The 22,646-nt window shown below is 36.9% G+C and overlaps 1 protein-coding gene across 2 annotated transcripts in view; it reads left to right on the forward strand.

The window, feature by feature from the left end:
- ADGRG2 (adhesion G protein-coupled receptor G2) overlaps window positions 1–22,646 on the forward strand; it is a 60,222-nt gene that overhangs the window by 23,177 nt on the left and 14,399 nt on the right. For both annotated transcript variants that reach the window (XM_074605470.1, XM_074605479.1), the window contains exons 4-17: window positions 4,508–4,549; window positions 5,885–5,923; window positions 8,388–8,420; window positions 9,332–9,373; window positions 11,234–11,281; window positions 12,530–12,597; window positions 14,797–14,870; window positions 15,975–16,014; window positions 16,146–16,180; window positions 17,596–17,678; window positions 18,343–18,403; window positions 18,908–19,641; window positions 20,450–20,651; window positions 20,991–21,147. In XM_074605470.1, the coding sequence (XP_074461571.1) occupies window positions 4,508–4,549; window positions 5,885–5,923; window positions 8,388–8,420; window positions 9,332–9,373; window positions 11,234–11,281; window positions 12,530–12,597; window positions 14,797–14,870; window positions 15,975–16,014; window positions 16,146–16,180; window positions 17,596–17,678; window positions 18,343–18,403; window positions 18,908–19,641; window positions 20,450–20,651; window positions 20,991–21,147 (1,658 nt within the window). The remainder of the gene's footprint in view (window positions 1–4,507; window positions 4,550–5,884; window positions 5,924–8,387; window positions 8,421–9,331; window positions 9,374–11,233; window positions 11,282–12,529; window positions 12,598–14,796; window positions 14,871–15,974; window positions 16,015–16,145; window positions 16,181–17,595; window positions 17,679–18,342; window positions 18,404–18,907; window positions 19,642–20,449; window positions 20,652–20,990; window positions 21,148–22,646) is intronic.

Raw genomic sequence — 22,646 nt, forward strand, 5'->3', positions numbered from 1 at the left:
TCATGAGCAAGTCCTGTGAAATGCATTAATGCCAGGCATTTTCATATGGTTCTATCCTAGTAACACTGAATGCAAATGGACGGTAGTTTCTGCACAGTACTGGCAACTGATGTAATGCATACTGATAAGTGTTGAGGATGTTTAGAAGGGAATTTGTATCGAGTTAAAAATACAGTGTGGAATTTGCTTTTTGGTGTAAAATGGATTTAATTAATATTATTTTTTTTGAGCCAGAAAGTGATATTATGTATCTATTTGGAATGAAAACTTCCACTTTGGCAATTCTGATTCAGGGAAATTTTTAAAGCAAATCATTTCCCCTGCCTGAATCAATTGAATTTTTGGTAAAAAAACTTTCAGCACTAAGTTTGCTATCACATCTTATTTAGAAAATCTAATTTTTATCAATTTCCTGGTATTTTTGTGTGTATTTGTAAGTCAAAACTGAGCTTATCAGCAATACATAGTGATGGTTATCTAATGCCATTCTGTGGTGTCAGCCAAGTACTGCAGCATGGGGAGACCGTATTACATTAGTCACCAAGGTGTCCCTTGGGATTCTTCCATTCAGATTCTGCTCTTGATCTATTTGTGAGAACTGGCGCAGTCAAGGGTACCTTTAGTTTGAAATAATAGTCCTGGGTGATAATACAAACTTTTCGCATTTTTTGGCATGTTTTTCTATTAATATAAGTAGAATTTTAGGCACTTCATTTCATACACCTGTCATCTAGGCCGCAGAACGCATACATCCATAAATGTATGTTTTTCTGCCAGTAATGTTGTCTGCACTTCTACAGATTGCCAGGGCTGTTGCTTCTCCTTAAGTGTTCAGTGCCTGTTTCATGTCTAGACCTGACTAGAAAGCAACTGCCCCTTGCATTCTCTCCCCATGTTTCATGAGAGACAGAGGCCAGCAGGCATGACCGTTCTCACTGTACCATCCCTTTCTCCTCCACAGCGTGCAGACTGGGCAGGGTGGGTGTCCATGTGAAGGCTCTAGTTCACTACAGTTCAGACTCTTTTTCTTCTTCTCCTAGGAGAGCAGTCTAGTTCCTGTCTCAGGCCTGCTCAAAGCATGCTTTCTTCAAAAGTTTAAAAGCGATCGTGAAGTGTTAGGTAAAACAGTATTAGCCAGCAGTAACACTGTTCCCCTGAGATAGAGGAGGAAGAAGCAGCTGCCAGTAACTTAGCTCTTGCATGATGTAGTTATCTGCAGCCAGGTTCTAGCTGCTTCTCACTCCTCCACCCTGGAAAAACTGAACTGCTTCTGGCAAAGGGGGTTGCCCGAAGACAGGTGAATCAGAAAGGGTGTTGCCTTTCCAAAAATTTTAAGAAAGAGTGTACTGATCATAAGTTAGATTGGAAGTCAAGACGAGAAAAGGATATTTTTCATTCTTCCAGTTGGAGATTGTACGGTGTTAATGCTTTAAGGGCTTTTTCTGTATCCTGGTCTAAGTTACTGAACAGAAGGCATGCTATGAGTAACAATGCCTTTGGTGCAGGGACCAGAACCACCCATCCTGTCTTGACCACTGTGTTAGAAAGCTTCCTTCTCCGTTTCTTCCCTTTGGGCAAATTGGTTTTCGAATTCTGCTTTGCTTGGTGGAACAGCTGCAGCAAAACATGTGGAGACCATCCCATCCCAAAAGAGCCAGTAGATTGATAGTTAAGATCTTTTTCATGCTAAGGAATACTGTAAGCATAAGGCTATTTTGTAGACAGGGCCAGGCGCTGTCTCTCTCAGAGCTATATCAGTTTGTGGACCTAGCCTTAAGTACTATTATTAATTGATTTAGTCCCCTACCAGACTGGAGGTGCTAAATTACACTGGTTCCCATTGTCATACAAAGTCATTATGGGAAATGAAGGTTGTCACAATGCAAATACTGGTTCCCAGGTAAGCTTTTTGCAGCTGTGGTATGGAGCAAAGACAAGAGTTGCTAGACAGGTTTCATACCAGTAGAACAGTTTCCTCTTTCTATACAGATGGGATTCTCAAGCCTCAGCTTAGCTACCTCTTTGTGTTGGAAAAGTACAAAGTGATATGAAGACAATAAGGGACTTATTGCTTTTGTTTCTAATGATGCATGTTAGTAACAGAAACTGGTGCTTATCTCATTTAATGGAGTTGCCTTTTTCTTCAGAAAAAAACCCCAAAGTTCTTGTGGGAACCTCTCTTGTCTCCCTTGCAGCAAAAGCAAAGAATAATACTGAATAATGTCATTTACCTTTTATTTGCTGTTTGGATCCTCAGGAATGTTCTATGTTAGAGAAAATGTAGAACACTATCATTACAATATATAATATCTTACTTTGGAATAGGATATTAGGTAAGTTGACTTGATGATCCTAAACTAACAGTGTTGCAAATAAAAATGCATGGAGCAAATAAAATGAGGTTTCATATACATAAGGATTTTATTGCTTTTATTGATAGTAAACAATCTAAGAGAAATAAATTTTCTGTTAGCTTGTAACTAGCACACCCTATGTTATTTTACTTTCCTTTTTATATGTAACTTCAGGGATATTATAGATTGGACTTTAATCCTTCTCCAAATAGACCCTATTCACTTTTCTAGTTCTTAAATACAACCAAGGAGGAGGGTTGACAAATGTAAGCGAAATTAAATAATGTATGACAGCCTCTCTTTCAGGGTGTTGGACACAGGCCTGGTAGGCATAGGCCAGGCTCCAGCACAGCAACAAAAGTCTGTCTTTGGTATAAGCAAGACTTCCTTCCTTCAGGTGGTCTGACATTTCAACAGGATTCCATGCCTGTTCAGAGGTAAACTCCCAGGCCATCAGAGGTGAAGACTACTGCCCAAATTCTCCCACACACCTTGCTATCCAGGAATTTGCTGCCTCAGAGCACTTTCCTGTGTGTCATCCCCAACTGGTTGGTTACTGGAGGTCCCACAGAGGTTTGAACTTGGATCACTGGATTCAGAGTCTGAGGATAGTCTTGTATGCTACTGATGCAAGTGGACCACCACTGATGGAAGAGGGAAGGTGTCCAGTATCTGAGGGAATTAGCAGTGGTGGAGGTGGTCTACCTCAGCCTAGACAACAACTAGGTCTCCAAAGATCTGGATGGACGTCCATTGCACATGGGCCATGTGTCAGAGGTTAGTACAGTATACACCAGTGTAATATGCCAACACCTTGGTGATGATGGACTGACCAGGTATCAAGGCACTAACTGCACAGAAACTGTCCCACCAGCTCTAGCAATCCAAAGAGAATCTCTCTTCCTCTGCAGTCCTGTGGGCTGGCATGTTGTCTGAGGCTAGTGTGCCAGCAGGTTCAGTGACTTGAAGAGAATATCTCTTCCTTCTTGCCCCAACAGCCAGGGTCTCAGCTATCAAAGGTGCTGAAGTAGGTGACAGTGCCTTAACTGTATGTTGTGCTGTGTTGCCACTTGCTTTTCAAGGCCCAGAATGATGTTTGGTGATGGCATAGGCTGCAGGGTACATTTCTAGCCACCTGCTAGTTGCCTCCACCACGGGAAGCACATAGCACTTGCCTTGGCGGTGGGTTCACAGCAGTCATAATCAATCTGCTAGGCCTCCTCATATTGATAGCCCAGCCACCATCTTCTAGTCCAAGGAGACTTTAGTCATTTGCCTCACTTGATTATGGCACGTTTCACATTTATGGGTAGCCTGTGCAATAGCTTCGATTGTCAGATCCACACCTTTATCAAGAGCCCCTTTCTATGTTGCATCAGTCCCTAGGTGTCCATAGGGACATGTTTCATGGGTCCATTGAGCTAGAAATAGCTCACCTTTTCATTCCCAGTCCAGGTCCACCTGAGCCGCTTCATTTCTGGCAGCCTGATCTTTCTGCTCATTGCTTACATGTTCTTTGGTGGTGCAGCTCTTGGGCATGTGAACATTTACATGATGTATATGCAGATCATGATGTGGATGTATTCTCCAGGTACATTTTATGTAATTTGTAAATATGAATAAAGCATCCCTGTCTTACCCAACTCTTCTGCCCCCTGCATTTTTCTTGGTTTAATTTCTCTGCTTCTCTTTGTATTAATAAAATTTCACTTCTTGAATAATTCATTGGCATTTCTTTTCCACATTTTTGCAAAAATAGCTGTGTGAAAGCACAGTTGTGTGTACCTGTTACATTTTTGGTTGCTGCTATTCAGTCTACTTCATTTTCACTCAAGCAAATGTGTTGAAAGGGTTTTGGAAGACATTGGTAATCGAAGGGTAATGGGAAAGCTCACAGCCTAATCTGTGTCTTATATATGTATAAAAGTGATAAACTGAGTAAAAAAGTTGAGCTCTTCTGAGTTCAACTTCCAGCTTTCAGAAAGACTGGGCACACATTTCTCAATGGATGCAAAGTAGTTTTGCAAACCAGCTTGAATTGAGGTGAGTAGCACATCTAAAATTGTTACGTTTAAAAAAGTGTGTGCATATATATGCTTGTGTACAAATACATATAAAAACTTCTGCTCCTAAAAAATCTTCTTCCTTTGTAGTTGAAACTACTGCTACCTTGCCTGGCAGAAAACAGATAACAGGTAATGGGAGTTCTCTGTAATTTTTGTCCCGTTGTTCTTGTATTTTAGAAAGTGTGTAAGGAAGATTGCTAATACTGTTGCTTTTTAATTTATGGAGATAGTTAAAAATATGTAAATATTTGCAAATTAATTATCCATATAATCCTCGTGGTTTATTAGCATATTTCATGGTGCAAATAGCATCAGTAATTTTCCAGAGAAAATGAAAATAAGGCCACTGAGATTACTCCGATTCCCCTTTCATTGCAGAAATTTACATTTATCCTTTGGAAAGAAGCTATTACTAGTTTTCAGTAGGCAGGCAAAGTAGTCTGAGCAAGGAATTATGTGAGTGATTAGCATTTCAGGAACTCCTTGTTTACTATGTTTAACCAAAAAAATCTGGTTTTCCACAAAGACTTTTGGTGACTTTTGGTATGTCTGACTTAACTTTTCTACAATAGTAGGAAAGGCTTTACAGTATAATTCATGCATTCTAAGTAACATTATAGGATGACTTTGGAGTTTTGAGAGAAGACATTGAAATACCTTAAGTATATATTTTTAAATAGCATTTCATATTTGCAGCCAGCTGTTCTTTAGTTTGCATTTCTGTGATAATTGTGACTTGTCTGTGGCACTGTCAAAAACTACTCAGTAAATGAAAGGGCTAACTTTGAAGTTGCTATGTGAACCAGATATCAAATTTCCTAATTTCTTTTTGATCAAAATACTGACTGAAACTACATCAGAGATTTAGAGGCTAGTGTTTGCTATATAAATAGTTGGCTGGCTCCTATCAAGATCAGAGGTTCAAACCTGAAATGAATTAGCTTTTTGTAATGCTGCTTTTTGCAGGATAGAAAAGAGAACAGATATGTATGGGATAAATTTTAAATGTCAAGTCTCAGGGTTATTATACAAAGGCTGAGAAGAGTTCTTCCTACCCATTTACGGTCATCTTGTTATGTACACTTGCTTCTCATTTCCAGAATTAGCAAGACAGTCAGGGTAGGCATGCATCTTTTGGGCTAGCGTGGCATGTATCTTGGGTCAATGATTTTTGTTTTCTTAACATTATACAAGGCTAACTGTCCAGTATTTGTTGAAAAGACATCGTCTTCACTTGAATTCTATTTGAATTCATAAAAATTGTGATTTTATCAGAGATTGTTACAGCTGCCTTTTTTGACAACCTGAAAATGTTCTTCTGATAAGCAGGTGTTGCCCTCTTCTGGTGAATGAAGCAAATTTTTGATAATAAAAGAAAAGGCTGCTGAGGATGGTTATGTATGTGTCTGAAACTTCATTATGACCCTTTTTTTCCCTCTTGTTTTTTTCTTTCTGAAACAAAAGGTGCACATTCAGGAGAATCAGCTACAACAACCATTTCTGGTAAGAAAATCAGGAGTTTACTGATTATTGCAATGCTTGTTATATCCTGTTAGATAAATCTGCTTTTGTCTGAGGTAATGCAGAAAAGTTGTAATGTAAATGAGTTCCAACATTTAATGTTTTCTTTGTGTATTTTTTGAAGAGAATATTAATTTCTTTGTTCTACTTTGTAATGAAATAGCTTACCTTATAGGATCACTTGTGGTTTGTGGCAGTAATGCTTGGGGATGAAGTAGGTTCAAGTTGCTTGATCAAGAGCCTTTTGCCCAGTAGCCTAAACAGTGAATAGTTTGCAGAGATGGCAGAGGAGGAACACTGTAGTGAGAGAGCTCCTTTACATCTCCTCTCACCTCGCAGACGTGCATGTAATTTGATGGAGTGTGGTATACTACACACATGTGCACCCAAACCACACACAGACTAATAACTTAGTGGCCAAGAAGGCCAACAGCATTCTGGCTTGTATCAGGAGCAGCGTGGCCAGCAGGAGCAGGGAAGTGATCATGCCTCCGTACTCGGCACTGGTGAGGCCTCACCTCGAGTCCTGTGTTCAGTTCTGGGCCCCTCTGGACAAGAGGGACATTGAAGTGCTGGAGCGTGTCCAGAGGAGAGCTACCAGGCTGGTGAGGGGTCTGGAGACCAGGTCATATGAGGAGAGGCTGAGGGAGCTGGGCATGTTTAGCTTGGAGAAGAGGAGGCTGAGGAGAGACCTCATTGCCCTCTACAACTACCTGAAAGGAGGTTGGAGAGAGGTGGGTGTTGGCCTCTTCTCCCAGGTGAATAATGACAGGACCAGAGGAAATGGTCTGAAGCTGCGGCAGGGGAGGTTTAGATTAGACATTAGGAAGAATTACTTTCCTGAAAGAGTGGTCAGGCACTGGAACAGCCTGCCCAGGGAGGTGGCTGAGTCACCGTCCCTAGAGGTGTTTAAGAAACGTCTAGATGTGGCACTTCAGGGCATGGTCTAGTGGCAGAGATTGTAGGTTGTTTGGTTGGACTCGATGATCTCAAAGGTCCTTTCCAACCATGAAGATTCTATGATTCTATGAACTTCTGGGACCAGAGGTGATAAACATAATCTATGAAAGCTTTTTAAAAAATGAAAAATGTAGACACACAGAGATAGCTGTGTGAAAGCCAGTTGCTTGCTTCCTTAATGTATATTGACATATTGTGCTCTGGAGAAAAGAAATAATACAGACACAAACACACATGCTTTTGTTCTTTACAGACCCAATCTTTCTCTGGGAATGGTTCATCTTTAACAACTGCAGCCAATGCAATATTTGTGGTAGTTTATACCAAGCCAAATAATACAGATGAAGTCAGCACTTATTTTTCACTCTGATTCCTCGTGTTTTGGCTGCTTGTTACTTGCCTTAGAAAATCAGTTGTCATCAGCATTGTTACTTAAGAACAAAATATGCTTAGCTTTTACTCTGAGTATGGAATTAAGATGGCACTTTTGAAAAGGCTCAAAATAGCTAGTCTAGGTGAAATAAATATATCAGAAAGAAAAGCTCTCCTTCCCTTTCCATGTAATGAAGTGGATTGCTTTTTTTTCTTGATATGCAACTATTTTTATGCAGAGCCAAAACCTTTTCATTATTATACTTCAGATATTGCTTCTCCTAATGATAGGGATGCTTTTAGTAAAGAAGTCGTGAAAGCTTAATGTTCTTCTGTTATGAAGCTGCTCTGACCCATTTTAAAAACATCACTAAGTTGTCATATTGGAGTAATATAAAGTGGTCCTCTAACCACTTTGTATTCCTGCGCTGACACCTAAAATGTGCTGAGTACATCCTTCCTGACCGATCTTTAAATTTTCTTCTATTGCCTTAATGTATTTTGTTTTTTTTTCTTTTGATATAGCTGAAAAAAAAAATGTGTCCTCACTCTATTTATATATGGTTACTGGCAAAAATAGTTTTTCTGGAGAGACAATTTGCCAAACCCAGTGTGTCATCTCTGCTGATGAGTGTTGTGATTTGCTGCAGGAAAAGGTTCTTGGGGCTGAACAGTTATTGCTATTGGATATGCCAAATTCATCTGCATCTTCTGAAAGAAACCAATAAAAGGAACTTATCTGAAGGAACTCGATTACCAGCTGTTCATATTCAGATACTCTGATTTTTGAAATATTGTGAACATTCTTAACAAGCATTGCAGTTGTTCTTAAAATGGAACTTAGATAAATAATATTTAGTTAAGGTTCAAAGTTTTGTATGCTTGATCTTTTTCCTCCAAAATTCATAGAAATAAAATATTATGTTAATACAGATTTTACTTCTTTTATCTTTTTTTTTTTTGCAGAATCCTCTATTGTTACTTTTATCACCTATCCTATTAATCCTTCAGGCAAGATTTTATTAATGTTTCTCTTATTTAGATTTAGTTAGATTTAGATTATTTCAGATTTTTATTTCTTTTTTTTTTACTGTTGTTATTTTTTCTGTTTCAGATATGACTTCAGAGGAGACTACACAAACTGCAGGTGAGAATTAGCATGGAGAGAGTAAGGTCTGAAGGGCGATGTTTGTTGCATTCATGAAAGTTTGCTTTTTTTTTTGGTAACTGGGATTTGTTTAGTCCAAATTATTTTCTTACGTGATCTTAAAATTTGTATTTTTCTCCAATCTGTATTGCAGGTCTGTGTGGCTAGGATTTTGAAGCACATTTAGCTAACACTGAGCTATTAAACATTCATTTTTATTCAAAATATTATATTGCTTACTAAAGCCCAAACTGGGTGTATTTACTTTCAGCAAGTAGGTAGTTTTTTGGTATATCTATAGGTGTAATGTTTTCTATACTTTCTGATTTAAAGTATTTTACAGAACAAAAATGTACACCCCATTCTTTAAAGACACTTCTATGATATATGTTTGTGCAATGAGTTTGCCAAATAGGATCAGTAAAGACTCAATCAGAAGAACTTGCTACCCCTTTTTTCCCTGATGTTTGCATTTGAAAACAAGGAAAAGGTTCATCCCATATCAGTACAGATTCCTCCATGTTTGTATGAGCTAGACATCCTGCCATTCTTCATAGTTGATGGAGAGAAAGACCCATTTTCAGAACACAAAGTGCCCATGTAGAACAGGTTAAATGGGAATCATCCCTTAAAAGCACCACTTTCTCCACCGAATAATAGGGAGCCTAGAGTAATGGGCTCATATGGGGACATAAACATTTGATTGGACGGATCTCACTCCAAATGCTGCTTTTTCATTTCCCATGCTGAAAGTAACTTAATTCTCTTACAAATGGTCAAGTGTTTACACTTCTCCTGCGAAGACAGAGTCTAAAGTAGAAATTAGGAAACTTATTTTTGTGAATGTGTTTCATAGGCTTTTTAACTTAAAATGTAAAAACTTAATTTTAAAACTTTTTTTTTTTTAACAGAAGCACTTAACATCACTGATTATTACTCCACCATAACACCAGGTAGGATTAATGTGTTACCACTAATCTTTTATGATCCTCAAAATTTAAGTGTGTTTGAGTTCAGGAAATCTGCTCCCAAATATTTTTAATAGGATCTTTTTTCTCGGTATTACGGTGTGTCATATTAGCAGGCTGCCTTACTTCACGTTCATCTCCAATCTCATAGAAGGTCTAATTCTGCAATGCTTGCCAAATGGTCCCATATAGAACAGTTTGATTATTTTGTAAGTCAGCAGCAGCTTACCACAAAGATGTAAGAAACACAGTCTCAGAGACCTTGTTTACTTTAAAAAAAATAAAATCCTCATGCTTTTTAGTAGAGTGAAGCAGACTGAGTCCAGTCATGATGTTCTCAGGGCAGGTCCAGTCTATAAGAGAAGGCTGAATTGATATTTTTTATTATCCATGTAGCAGCCTGGTAGACCAATTAGAATGCGTTTGCAGTGAATTAATAATTAATGCAAGTGGTAAAAGAACTGGCTTGGAGCCATACTTGCTAGTATAATTTGATTGTGGATGTGACCTGCAGGAAGTTTGCAGCTATGTTATCTAATGATTTTTGGGGTCTGGAAACAGTAGTGGTTTTTGATCAGTCTTTTGTCCTCTACACTGCTTGTCTATTTTGTGCGTTTTGGTGGCATGCAGAAGTGCTGAGGAAGACTAGGTGCCACACAAATGAGTACTATGTAAAGAAAAAGAGGCTGATGTTACTCTTTACTTTTGTGTCACTCCTGGATTTTGTGTTGGGTTTTTTAAGTGTTGTTGTTCTTCATGTAGTTAATAATTTTGACAAACATAAATATTATTTATGAACACTTTATTTCTTTAAGGATTTTTTTTTAAAGTGCTGATAGAATTTTCATAACTATTTCCCTGATAATTGCCAACACAAAAGGGAAGGCAAATTTATTTGAATCTAAATACCTGTCTGAAAAATATTTTTTTCTAATAACTTGAATATTGCCACCAGCTCACAATCCATATCCTCTGATGGCTGTTTGTTGATGATGTTAAAATTGGTGAAGCGTCAAACTATAACAGGCACAGAAAAAGGAAAAAAATAAAAAAATAACCATCTCCTTTGATACTAGCTAATGGTAACAGCAGAGAAAATAGCATTTTTTTTTCCGTTAATGGAGTCCAATCTGTCTGCTTAAGTAAGGAAAGTTGTGCTGCCACGCTGTTTTTATGAACAAGTGTAGGAGTTTTGTCTTGGATGCAAGTATCTTTCTGGTCATTTTTTTTCTTAATTTTATACAACAGACCCATCTGTTTACAGTACCCCTAATTTGGGATCAGTGTTATTTCTTTGTCATGTAGGTAGTATTAAAAATATGTGAGCAAAAGCTTGCTGTATCTAACTAAAGACACGTTCTTCTAGATGAGAGTGTACATATTTGCTATCATCATAGTCTGAATTCTATCAAGTAGAACAACTTTAGTTTCATGCTATCATAAGTAGCTGTGGTAGGATCCTCAGAAGCAGTTAATATGCTATGTAGTGATTGAATACTGTGATATTGGAAGAGCTTATTTATGATATGCTGATTCCTGTTTTATTTGGATTTAAAAAAAAGACCACTTGCATGTAGGTCTTCTGTGGAAACTGTTACAGAAAATTATTCAAAATTAATTAATCAAAATGAGCATGTTTCACTCTGAATACTAAGTCTTACAAATGTCATGATAAGTGCCCTAGAGAAGTGAAGGCAAGACAGTATGTGAAATACTTCTAAAAGGTAAAGACCTTTTTACATTAAAAGTGTTGAAATGATTGTACATATGTATGTTTGTCAGTACTGGGTTTAGGTTCAAATTTTTTACTCACTAGCTTATTTTTTTTTCCAAAAAAACCTGTAGCAGGAGAAACCATTTTATGCAACATAACACCTGTCTGTAATTTCTCAGGTTAGTGGTTTTCTTTTTCCTTTTTGCCTTATGAAAAACATTTCCAACTGTTTTCTGTTCTGAGTAATGGGGCAACTTTTAGTTGGTATGTAAAAGCAAGCTCTGTAATAAATTTTCTTGCGAATTTAGGGAGATTTTGTGTAACTTCTAAAAAATTAATATAAGAAGTGGGGAGTTTTATTTAAAAGTAGTGTTTAGTCTATTGTCTTTTTGATCTTTGGTTTCTTATACACAGTTACAGGTAATAATTACAAACATGAGAAAACAAGAAACGAGTAAGCTATGGTAGACACTAATGTTTGCCGTATTGACCCCAACTGTATCAGGAATAGAAGTTGAAACAATGTTTAGGAGAATTATTGTAAAAGCCTGCATGTATTTTAAAAGTGTAATGTGACAGAACAGACAAACAAGGAAAAATGGAAAGAGCAATGATGTGCCCTTTATGTGTGCTAATAAAAATGTAGTAAAAGAAGATTTTGTTGATACGTGTTGCTGCCTTCAAAACACTTTGATTAACGGCTTCTGTGAGAAATACTTAAGAAAATGAAGTCACTTCTGCCAAGTAGCCATATGCTGAGTACCTTATAGATTAGAAAGAGGCAGAGTATGTATCTGCCCCTCCCTCTGTAAAGTTTCCCTACTGGTTGACAACGTAAACTGCTAGATGATTTGCGTGATGTCATGTGTGCCATCCTGTATGGGTCTTTCTCTATAGCCTGTGTTGAATATGTGGCTGGAGGAAGAGAAGTGTCGTAGAAGTTCCTTTTTTTTCTCCAAAATGGGCCTACCAGCTCTCAAGGACTGTTGAATGATGGTCTGAATTATGGTATCCTGAAAGTTCTTTAATTCCCAAGGGAATAGTTTTGAGTATCACTTTGCCTTTACCCACACATTTTATTCTCGTTGTGGAGTTGGAGTTGTATTAATAGTAACGTGCAGTGCAGTTTTAGTATTTTGGGAAAAAAACCCAAACAGCAAACCCCAAATTAGAAGGAATTTAGAGACAGACAGCAAAAATAAATGTACAAAAACTAATGAAGCTATTGGAGTAGTTCATTTGTGGAAATAGTAAGTGAAGAGATGAATGAACATTTTCAAAAATAGTAAATGATTAGAAAAGCTAGTGTAAGTGTTCTTATTTTCTTTCTATTGTAACACAAAACAGTTAATTTTTAAATTCTCAAATAATTTTATATGATGTGGTTTAGTGTTGATTTTCTTAACTTTTTTGCCTTTTGGTTTTAGTGTTCTATGTGGGCAAGGTAAAACTTCAGGCAAATGGAGAAAGTAACGCGTCACTAAATGTAGACATAGTAAGTGTTCTCTCTTTTAAAACTTTATTGTAAGGAAGGTTGAAATGGGTTTCTTTGTCTACACTTAAAATACTGATACCTTGACAGGATTCTTATTATGTTTTTTATAGTTTCGTTTCATTTCAAATACAGTTTGCAGTACGAATTAATATTTGCAGTGCATGGATCTACTCTCTCTCTCTTAAACAGCTGCTTTGCAGCTATGTTTTAGAATTCCAGCAAAGTAAATTTCATAGAATCATAGAATCCTAGAATCTTCATGGTTGGAAAGGACCTTTGAGATCATCGAGTCCAACCATACACACACAAAAAAAACCCCCTACAATCTCTGCCACTAGAGCATGCCCTGAAGTGCCAAATCTAGACGTTTCTTAAACACCTCTAGGGATGGTGACTCAGCCACCTCCCTGGGCAGGCTGTTCCAGTGCCTGACCACTCTTTCAGGAAAGTAATTCTTCCTAATGTCTAATCTAAACCTTCCCTGCCGCAGCTTCAGACCATTTCCTCTGGTCCTGTCATTATTCACCTGGGAGAAGAGGCCAACACCCACCTCTCTCCAACCTCCTTTCAGGTAGCTGTAGAGGGCAATGAGGTCTCTCCTCAGCCTCCTCTTCTCCAAGCTAAACATGCCCAGCTCCCTCAGCCTCTCCTCATATGACCTGGTCTCCAGACCCCTCACCAGCCTGGTAGCTCTCCTCTGGACACGCTCCAGCACTTCAATGTCCCTCTTGTCCAGAGGGGCCCAGAACTGAACACAGGACTCGAGGTGAGGCCTCACCAGTGCCGAGTACAGAGGCACGATCACTTCCCTGCTCCTGCTGGCCACTTTCCTACAGTAAGGGCCTGTATTCTTGATATCACCACTGAAAGTAGGGGGAAACCCTGGCAAGTCTGGAGAGAGGAACTGTGTAATTAAGAATCTACGTTTAAGCATACAGGATCTTCCTTCAGAAATTAATTTAGGCACTTTACTTAAGAAAGCAAGCATCATTAGATAGCAACAGTGTGGGCATAAATTAAGTTGGATTGTATCCTGGGAATAATTCCTGTTCAGATGCTCATAAATAGGGTATTGTTCTGTACTTTTTCACATGTGGTTAATTAGTTATTAATTTTGCAGTAGGCCTATGTGACATAAGTGTGTCCATTTATACAGCACAACAGATGTTTAAGAGAATGATGTCATGCAAAGCAAGGAACATACAGATTATTCAGTATTGAGATAATACTATGAGGATGAGAATTTTCAGTTATTATAGATAGCGAACTGAAGGGAGAGGGGACAAAAAAGGATATTAGCTTGAAAAGGACCCACACCCCTGTCTGCACTCAGTCTAAGATTTCACAGGCCAACCTCTGCACACATCAGAGTAGTTGGCAAAATCACCGCAGAGAGCTACTGCACAGGTGCCCATTGAACATTGAGTTTGCGCAGGGGTACTTCCCAGGCAAAAGCCACCTTGGCATTGTGTTGCGTTTCAATGGTGATAATGTCTACTGAAACCTTCCTAGTGTGTTAAGATTACGCCTACAGCTATTAGAAAAGCAAGTTTGCTGTGTCTTGAAACTATTTTATCAGAATATTTCTTAGGTAATGTCAATACCATGTATGTCAGGTGATGTTTTCATCATGATGCTTACTGTGTGCATAAAATGTAAAAATAACTGGTAGTGATGGCAACCAGAATAACATACGAATGCAGATCTATAAAAGGCCTTCAGATAAACCTTAATTTATTCCCCAGCCCTAAGGTTAGATTATCCCTACCACATCTTTTACCTCAGTTCTTGACTTCTTACTCCCAGGATTCTATGTTGTCTGTTACTTATCTCTATTATGGAACTTGTCCCATTGCTGCCCTTATACTTAGAAAGTTTGTTCAGCGTCTGGTCTAAGCTGTCTTTGTTGCAAACTAAGCCAAATTCCTCTTTTTCCAACATGAGATATAGTGTGGTGACTATCCTCTTGCTCATATCTTTCACAAATCAGATCCTGCTATTTAATCTATACTAGATGAGCAAATTCCTTCCATAAGTGGTGACAACAATATCATGGTACATATTTGTTGAAGTGTCTTAATGAGAAAATGTGCTTCTTATCTTTGGAATTTCAGCCTATTAAAATCTGTGAAATGAAAATGTTTCTTTTAGGGCTAAAAATTACTGGGTTTACTTAGCCGTGGAATTTGTTTCTAACAGGTTAATAACATAACCATCAACAGTCAAGTTACAAAATTAATTGCAATTCCAGCACCTACCCCACAAAAATTGAGGTGAGTAATTTTGAATAAGGATTGAAATCTTACATTTGAAAAAGATGAAGTGAGACCTTCCATGTGGTTAGCAAACTCTTCACTCTGCATTATTCTTGCACTTCATAGATGAACAATTTCAGGATTTTTAAGTTATTGGTTTTTAACATACAGTTCATGTTGGTTAGAACAGTCTTAGTTTTGTTTTATGCACCACTGGCATTTGTTTTAAGAAATGGTACATTTGCTGATTTCCCTTTAGGTCCTTCAGTTTCCTCGAGGCTCAACAAGGCCTGAAGGCCTTGTTGTTTATATGCTGATGATCTTAGTAATAATAGTAGTAGTAGTAGTAGTAGTAGTAGTAGTAGTAGTAGTAGTAGTAGTAGTAATCATAATAACCATAATAATAATACTGAGGACATGAGTTGTGGATTGTTGAGAATGCCAGTCTGGCTGCTGCTCTTCATGAATAAATAGTGTTTATAATTTCAAGGATTCAGTCTGTCTCGTAGGAAAATACTACGAGAACTTTCATAGTTGCATGTTTTTTAATAAATCATAATACATTATATATTGAAACATAATACATTAATAATTATATCTGTATTTTTATTTTGGTGTAGTTTCTTCTTTCACAGTCTTTATAAGGAGAGGTTTGAATGACTGAATATTTACTGCTATTCCCAAAACTTAGCCTGAAAATCAAAAAGATGTAATTGGCCAACAGGTCTTTTTGCAGATGAAATCCATATTTCTTATTCTATTTCTGTGGCTTTGAGTATAAATTTAGAATTCTGTTTCAAATGCTTGCTTGTCAAAAGGCAATATTAGGATTTATCTTTTGCTCTTTTAAATAACTTCTAAAGAAGTGGATTAATGTTAAGATATGCGATGACAGAGGGTTAAACTTAGTTGTGGAGTCACTAATCAAAGGCAACTATTAAAATGTGCAATGCTTTGAAAAGTGGATTTACAATGTTAGAACTGGCATGATTTTAAAAAATCACTGATCAACTGGAAAATAATTTTTTTCTTAGTAATTGCTTGTTCTTTTCATTTTATTGTTGCAATTTCTTTAGAAACATAACTAGAAATCCTCCATAATGGTAACTTTTTATTTTAAAGAATTTCAGAGTTCAGAAAAATTTTGCAAGCAGTAAGTGAGGTAAGATTACTAATTACTGTTACTGTTTGGAAAACTTTTTTCAACTTATTTCTGATAACATCATTATCTAAGTATCAGTCCTTTTTTCTTCTGACAAAACAATTTTTTCCTATTTTCACTTGTCATTACAGTCCTCTGTTATGGAATGCAGTGCAGAAAACCAAAGGTTTGTTGTTAATTTTTTTAATGCTCATATATTTAAAAGCTCATATATTGTCTTGTGATACATCAAGTATGAATGGCTATGTAACAAAAGTAAAAACAAACTTTCTAGGAAGTTAAGTTTGAGAAATAAGCTGGCGAAATATACGTAGGCTGACAAAGAAATTCTGATCCCATTATTATCCTAGCATTAGTGATTTTATTTTATTTTTTTAACCAAACTCTATTGCTTCTCATTAATCTTCTGGTGAAGCACAGGCTTGCTTGCCATTTTTCTTCTGCATGTTTCTATTAGCTGAGTCACATAGCAACTTAACCACTAAGGCTGTGGGATTTCGGACCACCAAACTTTCAAAGCTTGTGAGTACAATGCAACCTGTATGAGGGAATTGCATCAGACCTCCCAAGCTGCTATTCTTCTGCTTGGGAACCAGCCATCCTCAGAGTAGGGGAAACCTGAGAAAGTAAACAGTTCAGAGTTTGGAATCCATGGGGTATCAGAATGGCAAGGCTGCTCCACAGAGGTGATCCTGGAAACCCTGAAACGTAGATAATGTCTGTCAATTTAATTGCTACTCACCACTAAATTGCTGGTCCTTTAAAATTATCAGTTTGGAGACACTGTATTCTAAAACAAAAAGTGGAACCTTATTTCCCCGAATACTTGAATTTGGGGGTTATCTTCCTGGGTTAGGGTGAAAGAAAAGTCCAAAACACTAAACGGTAATAGACAGAAAGTCAGATCACACCTTCATGTCACATACTATCAGTAGTTAGAGTACTCTTTTCATTCTTGATAGCTGGAAGAAGCTCCATTTCATCTTTTATGTGTTTCCTTTTCGTTCTCCTGTGTGTTTGAGTTTGCCAAACATGAAGAATTCTTACTGTAGGTTTGCTAGTGTAGGCAGGATTTCACGTCATCAAACCAAAATTGTGAATATGCCACAACTTTAAGTGGGTCATTTAAGTTCTCTCTAAAGTCAAAAGAGAGAACACTGGCTTTCCCCAGGTGATGGAAGTTTCATATACACTGACATAGCCACCTAGGACACTTGCTAGTTCCTCTCTGGAGTTTCTTTACAGTAACAGTGGAGATTATGTTATTATCTTTACAAAATTATCAACTCTTTAATGGCTAACATTAATTAGGGAGGACCCCATTTAAGAATCAACAGTGTCTGTAGAGAAAAGAGAAAATAAGCTGCCACAAACTGATGTATTACTCTCCTATTTAGCCTGACATAGTGTTTTATGTGCATTAAAAATATCCCCAAATCTCAAAGAGCCTAGGAAAAATTTTCTGTCACACTTAGCATCTGTGTTAATGTGCTTTCACTCAGAATTTGATGTTAGTTTCATCTGTTGTAAAGATGAGGCAGATCTGTTTCTTGAGTCTAAAGATTTTTCTTCTCATTACAGTATACAGTGCAGTTTCATAATGAAGCTGGCTGAGAGAGAGAATATAAGCAGTTTAACAGACAAAGCAGAAATAAGTCAACTTGGTAAGTTATGCTTTAAACATAGTCTCATCACAGTTACCTTTTCAGATTAAATTTCATATCTTTACATGTGACCTTCAAGTAGCTAAAAGAAAAGATTGTTACTTATTTTAGATAAAAATAATTTTTTGTTGAACAATATTAATACATCAAAATGCAGCCTTCTGATTTTTGGGTGGGCAGGGGGAAGATGTTTAAAAAAAACTTTGGTGTGAAATTGCTGACTACATTAATAAAGCAGACTTTGAAATGATTAGGTGTAAAATTACTTGAGAACATAAACGTGTTACTGAAATGGCAATCTGAATTGTAAAGTTTATAAAGTAGCCAAGCTTTCTTAGTGATATTATGACAGGATGGAGTGGTGACTCATACCATTTGTCTCTGTGTTTCAAAAGATGTAGCTTTGCATTTTGGTTTGTGTACAATAACAAAAAGAGAAATCTGTACTTGTCAAGCATTGAGCAAAAATCTATTGCCGTATTCTGACTGGTCAAGATCTGTTTTGCAAATGTAATTTCAGGAAAAAACCCTCAAAATCAATTATGCAGTATACACTATTATTTAAAAAACATAAAATACATGCTTATTTGAATATCCTGCTTAACAGTATTAGCAATTTTTATGCTTCAGGATAAATTAGGTTAATGCTTCTTTGTCATCTCAGAACGGTGCTGCTGTTCGTCACTGAAGTATTGTTCCTTGACTGCTGAAGAATTACAAATGTAGTAAGTATAAATACAAAATTTGAGTTGCTTATTTCCTAAATTTCTTAATGCATTAATAGAGTCATCTTCCATTTGCAGTGTGATAGCCAGGAAGGACTCCACAAAAACAACCTGACAGGCATTTTCCTATGTAGTTTCCTTCCCATTCCTCTCTTCCCTTCATCTCGCTTCTCTTCCCATTTTTTTTTCCTTTTTTTTTTTCCCCCTTTTGTGTTCAGCATTAGGTCACCTCCAGAATAGGCAGCAAAGGCACTAGTAGTATTTATGGACTTACTAGTTAATAACTACAGCAAAATAGAATGTAAGAACACTCAAAATGTTATGGAATTCACAACTAGAATTGTTACTAGAGCAACAATCCAATCTGATTGATTTAAAAATACACATCATTAGTAGTATGTCCGTATTATTTACATATATTCCTTTATTATCACTAATTTTCTTTAAAATATAAGCAATGTTAAATTTAACATGCATTTTTGTGTTTTGGTTTTTTTTTTACAGTACCATAGACATGCCACCTCATTCTATATGGGTTCCTTTCCGTCGCTCTCCTCTCCGTAAAAAGACTTCACGCAAATCTAATACTTTTGTTTCCCCCACTACGCTTTCTTCTAAACAAAGCCCCACAATTAGACCACTGATCCCACCATTCACAGAAATTTATTTTTCTGGAACTCTCTCCGTATCTCCCACTACAAATCCTCTCTCTGAAACTTCTACCACATCTACTACTGAAACTTCTGTGTCTTCCACCAGTGTTACCACTACACTTCCCTCTTCTGCGTCTGTTGCTCAACCTACCATGCCAACTTTTCCTTCTATAGCTTCTAATAAATCTGTCACTATTTCCACACCTGCGACAAAATCTGTGACTAATGCTGGTTTCTCAATTAAATCTGATGCTGCATATCTTACCAAGCCTATTACAATAATTTCTCCGTCTGTAAATTTCACTAAACATTCTGCAATTTCCTCTTCTGAGCTTCCCCTCAAACATCCAATAGTAATTCCCGGCTTTGAAACTTCCACCAAACCTGTTGCACAAATTCATCCTGCTACAGACTCAACTGTACCTATTTCTCATAACAAAAACATTACTGCGGGACCTATTCTTCCCCTTACTCCTTTCACAATAACTTTGACCCCTACTGTTAGTCCTGTCAACCATTCTGTCTCAGCTTCTCATCCTCATTCTACTGCTGATGGCCATGGTAGGCTGCCTAATGGGAGCACAGGTAAATATAACACGTAAAATGATTATTTATTTTTTTTAATTTGAATACGATATGCTGAATTTGCTTTTAAACTTTATTATAAACAAGATTATATGTCTGAGCTGTGACCTTCCAATTACTGTGAAAAACCTGAGACAACTCTCACAAGGTGTATACTTATTTTAAAATACATTCTGATGCCTTTGGCCATGATGAGCGATACCTCACCCTGCACATTGGTTGGTAACTGTGATAGATAGGTGCTGTGCTAAGTTCCAAATAGGTACCCTTGATGGAAAAAAACAAGTTACAGCGCCAGGTAGATATTTTTTTTACTAAGCTAGTATTTAAAATATTGCGAATCAATGTTGGATCTTCCTTAAAATACTATTGATTAGGAATATTGTAAGTGGCTACGTATTTTCCTATGAAGATTGTATGCATCTTTACAAGCTCCTTTTCAAATTGCTGACCTTATCTTGATTTTATCCTACTTTCAGGCATCCAGTGGCTAAAAATCCAAAATAATAGATTATTTAACATCACTAATGGTCTGATGTGAGGAACTTTGTTATCAATAAAAAGCGGAACTAATGCTGGCCATTTGAAACCTTGCTTTATGTTTTCCTAAGATTTAAAGTATTGCTATCTGCAAAGTAGCTGATGGGGAGAAAAAAGGATTCTGTCTCACATAACATGTTGAGAGACCTTACAGGTTGTCATAAGGTTTGTTGGTCAAGAGAACTGCTTAATTTTTCTGCCTCTCAAAGCTTACTTCATTTGTTGAACACGATGTTTAAATAAACACACAACTTTTCTTTTGTCACAGGAAAGATACTGTCAGCTACCACACACACAACTTCTGTACATACTACCACCATTAATGTCACCACAGCAGAGCAAATTGTGTCCAAAATAGAAAATGATTTAGCAGCTGGAAAAGTAGAGCCAAAAGATGTAGAAAGGATGATTAATGAAGTTAGCAAAGTCCTGACCGCTTCTCAACCATTACCACCCCGAATTTCTAACAGGTAGGTCATTCTGGTAATAGATTAAAGGTGTGTTGTATTGACTGTCTTGATAAATTGGCTTCAGCAAGTTTCATTTTTTTCATAATCATAATCCAAAAGAATATTTCTTGTTCTTTAAAGTACTGATATAAAATGGAAGGAGTATCATTCTAGTGTTACCGGCTCTACTATAATATAATGCTGTGGAAAACAGCGTATTTTTTTGTGTTGACACCACAGTGGTGAACAGAGTCCTCTGTATTTTCCATTATGCTTGGATTGCTTCTCCATAACCACAACTTGCCTAAGAATTTTGAATGTATGTGTTTGGTAAAACTAAGTATCTCTTTTTCTTAACAGAATTATAAAACTGGTGGATTATATTGGTTTAAAACTGAATTTTTCAGCAACATCTGCTGATTTTGCCTCCCCTTCCTTGGCTCTGGCAGTTGTCAAAACCAATCACATCCGCTCCAACGAAATGTCTTTTGCTGTCCAGGACTCTGCTGATCTCCAGGTTAAATACTGAAAATTCTAAATACTTAAAAATTCTCAAACATTTAAGTATTGATGTTTTTATATTTATGTGTAACATGGGTTTGTTTTGTATTTATTTTCGTGTTGGTTTCAGAGAAAAAATACTTTGTTTTTGAAGCCCTACATTGTTTTTCCTTTCATTTTGTATTATGGTGTAAATAAGCAACAGACTTAGCAGAAACTGGCATTTGACTAATAAACTGTTACAGAGGGTACAGCCAGAACACCGAATGGACAGAGTGCTTGATGGAGTAACTTTGGCTTAAAACCCTTGAATTATGAGTCACTTCATCACCCACCCTGACAGCACTGAAATCTGTCAAGGAGTGTTGCCGGATGGCTTCATCTGTTAGAAGGAGATTAATTGCAGAGGGTTCCAGGAAAAAACTATTATGTTGCTTAGGTAATGACATTCCTACATTTGTTACCCATGACTAGTTGGTTTCACCAAGAGAGATGTGCTTAGAAAGTTTGGATCCACTTTGTCTCACTCCAAACCTCCCTCCTGGTTGAAGAAATAATTTGGACCAATCTTGAAGGCTTAAGCACAGAAAGATGGAAAGTTCTGGACAAATTTTGGCACATTCTGTCCTCTAAGAGAAGGACATAGCTTAATGTAGCGTGACCTATAAGTAGCACTGGAACTGTTCTGTGATACTGAAAATGATGCCAATTGTTAACATTTGAGTTCTTTTCTATTTTCTTGCAATGTGTGGTGCATGAATCTGAGATGACTAGGTAGTGACGAAAAACAGATATTTGCTAAGTAGTGATTTTCTGGAAGTCTCATGGCACTGGCAATGAAATACAGAGAATTTTCAACAAGTATCATCTAATTAAAATCAGAGCAACAGGAATACTTTTATGGAATTGATTTGGGATTTCTTTGGTGGCTGTCTAAACTGGTGATCTCCGAACTGGGGTGCATCCATTGCGGTGCAGGAAGACAATATTTTTTATGTGATTAATGAATAAAAAATATATTTTTAAAAAAATAATGTTCAATCTTTATCTCTTCCTTTTAAAATCTCTATTTTTGTGTATGTTTTATAACATGCATTATATATTAGTACAGTACTACGTGCATATAACTTACAAATAGATAGATATATTTTGAGGTGCATGCTCAAAAAAATTTTAGGGCGTGCATGATCAAAAAAGTTTGGAGACCACTGGTCTAAACAGAAGAGTTAAACCACATTGTTAGGGCACTGTGGAGAGTTCACACTGTTATTCCTATTACAACCATTCTTTGAATACACAGATAATTTCTTTCTTCAGTTCTGCTGATGTTTCACATCTCTCATAACTCTGAGATGATGATATTTTTATGTGACTAATGTGTGACAAGAAGATGTTAGAGATTTTGTACTAAACAAAGCTCTCTGTCCTATAAGTACAGCACACAAAACTGTGCGAAAGTTCAGATTTTTTTTTTATAATGTTAGATCACTAAGCTCTTGAGATATCTGAATTGTA

The sequence above is a fragment of the Larus michahellis genome, chromosome 1 (genome assembly GCF_964199755.1).
Source record: "Larus michahellis chromosome 1, bLarMic1.1, whole genome shotgun sequence".
Lineage (NCBI taxonomy): Eukaryota > Metazoa > Chordata > Aves > Charadriiformes > Laridae > Larus > Larus michahellis.